Source organism: Monopterus albus, unplaced genomic scaffold (assembly GCF_001952655.1).
Source record: "Monopterus albus unplaced genomic scaffold, M_albus_1.0 scaffold92.1, whole genome shotgun sequence".
NCBI classification, from domain to species: Eukaryota; Metazoa; Chordata; class Actinopteri; order Synbranchiformes; family Synbranchidae; genus Monopterus; species Monopterus albus.
Window position 1 is genome coordinate 2,907,478 of NW_018127972.1, and position 6,029 is coordinate 2,913,506.

The following is a 6,029-nucleotide window of genomic DNA, read 5'->3' on the forward strand; positions in this document are numbered from 1 at the left end:
AGGAAGTTACAAACTCAGAACCTTGCTGCTGCAAGGTGACAGGGCTAACCACTGCACCACCTCACTTTCACCATTAAAGAGATATTGTGGCTTTAAAGTGGTTGATTCATGACTGACAGCTATCCCAGTTTATCATGCCAAGTCATACCTGCCACTCTTTTAACCAGCCTAGTAGTGAAACCTCAAATGATTCCTTCCTCAAATGAGTACTTCAGTACTTTATGCTTTTGATGGACATTGTGGGCCTGGTTTTATTATTGTTGTTTAGTTAATGTTACATAATCAGAACATTTTAGCTGTTCTGAAACATGTTTTGCTGCCTTTTTATTTCTATTAATTAACGTTAGCTAGTACCAGCCATATTCATTGCGCAGCTGCAAGGCAGCTACCAGCCACTTTTAAGGTGGAATGTTTTCTTGCATGTTTCCCAATGCATGAGTTGACATTGTGAATCAGTCACCCCACCTTAAATTTTAATATCCCACCTTAGACCATTTAGTTAGATTTTACTGATTTTCTTGCAGGACATATACACGCTTTACTGATGACTGGATTTTCAAATGATTGCAAAAATGCCATGTTCAGTGATATTCGACTGGACTATGCAAATATTCTTTCTCCTCTCTTGGAGAGAAAAAGTAGCAAAACGTTGTTCCAGTGTGCTCCAGCAGGACTATGATCCTACTTTACTTGAGTGAAAGTAACCATACATTCTGCTATCACACATGAAAAGTCAAAACTCCATTGAGGTGTCATGGGCAAGTGCAGGAGAAAGTAGTTAAGTGAACATAGAGCTTCAAAATCACGGCAATCAAAGAAAAAGTATTTTGAAAGTTACTTGGAAGACACTGCAGCTGCTCTGTACAGTACTATGATCTGAATCTACATGGAGACATGCAATAAATCAACTGCAAATGCAGCCAGTCCTCCGTGTTTCAATGTCTTCTCAAGTAGCAGTGGTTAGGACTGAAGCTGAAGCAATCACAAAGCAAAACAAAAGGCCAGTAATGTCTCTGCCTCATATTACAGTGGAATTTTGCATGCCCTGGAATAAGGTTTCCTCAATATTTGCTGTTGAATCAGTGCGGTTTCAGTATGTGTCTGGTCTAAAGCATTGCCAAGTGATGGCATTTCAGCTGAGGAGTCAGTTTACCCTTGCATCAGCCTCATTACAGCAAACCCACATGTCAGCAACTCCTGTTTGGAGGAAACCTAACAAGCTTTACAACATTTCTGAAAACATAAACAGATTCAAAGCAAAAACCTGCAGTATCCTTAGACCCCATGGATGCAGATAGAGCAGGAGGGTCAAGATTCCAATAATGGGCTGATAGAGAAGTGACCGAGCAGGAATTCGAAAGATTTGAAGAAGTGCTGATGATGCCATGTTGCTCAGTGAATATGAAACTAGACCTGATTGTTCAGAATCAAATGCTACTCATTGTATTCAAGACTGTGGACATGGTAGCATGAATGCATCAGCAGAAGTCTGGTCTGAGTCAGTGAATACCAGCAGCGGCCGTCTGGTAAGGCCTGAGATTCTTTATCAGCGCCCACTCTCACTGTGAATTTATGGACTTGTACACTTCATAAAAAGTCATAAATGACCAGTTTCATTCCCCAGTCATAGCATGTGTTGTCCATTAATTTACAGAGAATCCAAACACATTTTTGTTCCACTAAACAACTAGAGAGGAGGCTTGTGGTTTACTGTGATACATCTTGCAGCTCCTTGAGTCTGCAAAGATAGATTACCTACTAGACAAACAGAGCAACTGCCCCAAGGCCCTAGAGAGGAGGCCCAAAAGCCCCAACTTCAATGTCAGCTTATTCTTGGCCATTTCACTGAATGCTTCATTTTTAAAGGAATTTCAACCAATAAAGTAAAATACCAACTAAGATGAATCCTGCATTCTTGTGTAATCATGTTGCCCAGTTTTCTAGAGGGGCCCTGTCTCAAACCTATTCTTGATCCTATGTTGTTACTTTATGCCCATGTGGTATATATTCCTCTAGTGATAGACTAATTCATCAGGAAACCAATATTTGACATTTTTAGGTAATCGCTCACAGTGCCGGGTAACAAATAACATCTGCAGACACATCTGCAGGCAGCTTTGTCAGTGTCCTTTTTATCTTACAGATTTTAGTTTTTTGAGTACTTGTGAACTTTTTTTTTTCAAATTTAAATAATAAGGGAATCAGAGTGCAAAAAAAACACTTAAAAATTTCAAACACTTAAATATTTCAAATATTTTAATGATTTATTCATGCTAAGTAAATGGTCATTTAAGTTCGACATATCTGTCTAATTTGTTACTATTGTATTTTATCCAACGCAAAAGAAAAATAACATGATATCAGTTTTATATATAGGCCACCAGCCTCCCTGCGCTCTCAAGATGGGCAAAAAAAAAAACTATCAGTTGACCACAGGAGTAACAGATTTTGGATTGTCGTGAAGTTCCCATGATCTGGTTTTTGCAGGGTGCAAAAGGAAACCTGAGGGCAAAGGTGTATACACCCACAGGGGGCCGTAACTTGTGGGGGTCAAATCCTGGTCCAAGGACAATTTTTTTTGGCCGTGGCACTTTTAATTAGCGAATGCTGATCCCCACAGCTCAACACAATCTCATGCCTCTGTGCACCACCTCTGACCGTGACCTGTTTTGATCCCAACTTGTCCTTAATGTGTTCTGGCTGCATTCACACCTGCATTCACAGCTGTCCACATGTCACATCTGACTGTCAGGAACTAACTGTGTTTGCATGCAAGAACTCAATGCAATTGTGCTTGTGTACTGTTAATGTGTCCACGCCATATATATACACACACACACACAAACTGTACATGTGCACATTCTGCATGCTTTTGACCATACAAAAAAAGTGGCCGCTCTGGGTTATTTATAGAACAGCTATATTAGCTCACTGTATGTGTCAGCTGCTGCTCTCAAAATGGCCACAGATAACATGAGCAAACAGCAGGAACACCAGGCGAAAAAGTAGTTAGAACAAATGACAGTGCCTACCCATGACCTCAGAGAGTGTGTCTTTGTGTTGCTATGGGTGTGTGAGAAGCTGGGAGCTACCGGGGACTTTTGTTGTCAGACAGGTCTACAAAACATACATGTATGAAAATGTGCACAAGGAGCTGGAGCCACTAACAACCCTGGAGAGGTCACACACGGAAACAATTGCATGTGCACACATGCAGCACACCAACAAGTAGAGCCTGTTTAGCGCTGCAGAGCAACCTCTGAGTCACACTTGCTTGTCAAACTTGTGTCCCACTGACAGCAAAGTGAGTTTGTGTGCATATGAAAAGAGTTGTGGAGCTGCAGCTGAAGGGCAGGAGCATGACGGACTGAAGGAGATAGCGTCAAAAGCAGGCAAAGAAAGACAATACCATAGAGTTATTCATCGTCACTGATTGCCAGGGTGTAAGGATGTGTCAGTGTGTGTGTTACAGGAGAGGCAAACAGTCAGTTCCTCCAGCAGGGCAGAGAGGTGGGCGAATGTGCCTCCAACTAAACAAAGCAGGCCCTCAGCATATGAGACCAAGCTGCCCCTCTCCCTGGCTGCATCAATCTGTTTCTATCACTTTTTCCCTCTCTCTTTCTTTCTGGACACACATTCCAACTCACTTGATGAAGCAGCGAGCTCCTTCAAATGTGTATCCTTCCTCCCATCCTGTTGGTAAATCTGTAAGAACAGGGAGAGGAAGAAAAACATGGGACACACGAACATAAGCAGCTGCACACAGAGATATGAAGCTGATTTTTTACACACACACACACACACACACCTACACAGCAATGCAGCATCTGGACAACAAAAAGCTCGTTTGGCTTGTGCTCTTTTATGCAATTCTGCGCCCACTCCCAATTTCAAGAGCAGATATTGCAGGATTACTCAATCAGTCTGTCACTGTGCCTGCACTGCTCAGCCTCCAGCTGACCGAATACACTGCTGATCTGCATGCAGCGATGCCTTTCCATCAGTCACCCCCTCGCTGTCGCGGATGCTCTTTTTATTTTGGAATATCGGCTTTGCATTGACGGACCAGACGCGCTGCACCGTTTTCCCAAGCACTGGCTCTGCCTATAGGCTACGTGGTTGGAAGGAAATACTGTGTCTGCAGAATAACGGGTTTCAGTAGGAAATATGTCAAATGTCACTGCAGGGACTGGGCTCTGAAACCGGCTGACGCCTACGTGACGGAACTTTTAAAAAAGTGTGTCGCAAAGAGTCCAGGTGTAGCGAGCACGGGGAGGTGGGAGACCGTGCGTAATGGTCCGCCAGACGAGAGCAAAGAGGGGAGCGGAGCAGGGGAGGCTGTTGCTTTGCTGCAGAGACAGAGAAGAAATCTCAGACTCTCTCCGCAACTTATAGCCCCCTTTTTCCTCCACCGTGACGCGCAGATAACCTTTCCCAGGCGCTGCATGCGTGCGTGTGTGTGCGAGATGGAGTGTGTTTTCGTAGGGAATGAAGAAAAAAAAACACCAAACCTAAATTTACCTGGAGTTTTTCTGTGCCCCGTGATTACAGCGTCTCCAGTAACGGGATGCAACCAGGTTGTACTCTTTGCTTCTTCGCTGTTAGTGGAAGAAAACGAGGGAAAAGGTGAACAGAGAACCCGAAAAAAGACAAACAGGAAAAATGCGTCGGAGAAACAAACAGTGCGTGTCCATAAATCCATGTATCCGCGTTATATTTACTTGATGAAGAATATGCGTCCATCCCGAGTCACCCCATAACCCCAAGAAGAAGGAAGGCAGGAGAGCCACTCCGGCTTAAGATCCGCCGCCATGTCTATCCGAGAGCTCTACTGCTTTGGATTACTACACACACACACGGGCGGGAGTGCGCGGCGCCGTGCCAGGCGCGCGGACAATGAGACCTTCGCGCGGTCGCGCTCATACGGGACGGAAACGCGCATGGAGGATGAAGACAAGCGATGCTTTTTGCCAGTAGATGACGGCGACGGGCTAATAACTCTTTGGCAGACGTCGTTATGAGTGTGTGAGTAAATGGCCGCAGGGAAAGTTCGTTATTGGTGTGAGTCCTGCAGATTCCATCAACTAATCATTAGTTAAAGTCCACAAAATGTATCCAGCTTTATTGATAAACAGTACTAAAGTAAATAGGAGTAATGGAATGGAGGCAGACACACAGAGCGTTTAAGATACAGTAGCATGCTAAAATAAATTAAAAATAACAAGGGAGAGAATTTAATAATAACAGGTTGTGAATATGAATAAAGGAACTGTATTACAGAATATTTATACATATAAATCTAAGTATGGTTTGTGTGCACAGTGCATGTGCAGTTATTATGAGTATTGTTTATGCATGCTTTTTTGTTTTCTCTGGACAGCAGATACATACAGTGCTTATCTTCCATGATGTATGCTATACCTTCCACACCTCATTTCATTACCACATTTTTGGTTTTTGTCCTTTTTCTTTTGCATATACTATAGCATAAATTCCACAGAAGCTTAAAAAAATAAAGATTATACTCTGGCCTTCTATTATGTGGTTGAGGCTTTTTCCGGTATTTCTGCATATAAAAATCCAAAGTGTGTTTGGAAGGCATTTATCCTTGTAATAAATTCTCCAAGTGTGCCGAACTCTGCTGAAGGACTGAACAGCACTTATTTCCTTTCAGTTTCTATAAAGTACAACCCCAAATCAGAAAAAGTTAGACGGCATGTAAAATCTAAATTAAAACTGAAAATAGTGATGTGTAAATCACCAGTGTCCTGTATTATATTGAAACCAATACAGCAGCACATTATTTGACTTGACACCTCATCATCTTTATTTTTTGTTCAAAATAAACATTCAATTCTGATGCCTGCAACACATTCCAAAAAAGTTAGGTCGGCTGCATTTCAGGGCCAGTAATGAGGTAAAACAAAGAAATGATGATTCCATTTGAAACAGGTGTCACCAAGTGACCACAATCATGAGTTGGTTATCCTTCATTTACAGGCTTCATGCTTCTGTCATTTCATATGAGC

The 6,029-nt window shown here is 42.5% G+C and overlaps 1 protein-coding gene across 11 annotated transcripts in view; it reads right to left on the bottom strand.

Moving 5' to 3' along the window:
* Window positions 1-5,019, bottom strand: part of plekha5 (pleckstrin homology domain containing, family A member 5) — a 259,165-nt gene extending 254,146 nt beyond the window's left edge. For 5 of the 11 annotated variants that reach the window (XR_002275551.1, XM_020608318.1, XM_020608317.1 and 2 more), the window contains exons 1-3: window positions 4,722-4,996; window positions 4,522-4,598; window positions 3,648-3,705 (exon numbers count right to left, since the gene is read on the bottom strand). Coding sequence is in view for 9 of the 11 variants with exons in the window: in XM_020608318.1 (XP_020463974.1) it covers window positions 3,648-3,705; window positions 4,522-4,598; window positions 4,722-4,813 (227 nt within the window). In the remaining 2 variants the exon portion in view is untranslated. Of the gene's footprint in view, window positions 1-3,647; window positions 3,706-4,521; window positions 4,599-4,721 lie in introns of all 11 variants that reach the window. The other 6 variants (XM_020608325.1, XM_020608323.1, XR_002275552.1 and 3 more) reach the window with 5 other exon arrangements.
* Window positions 5,020-6,029: the final 1,010 nt, after the last annotated feature.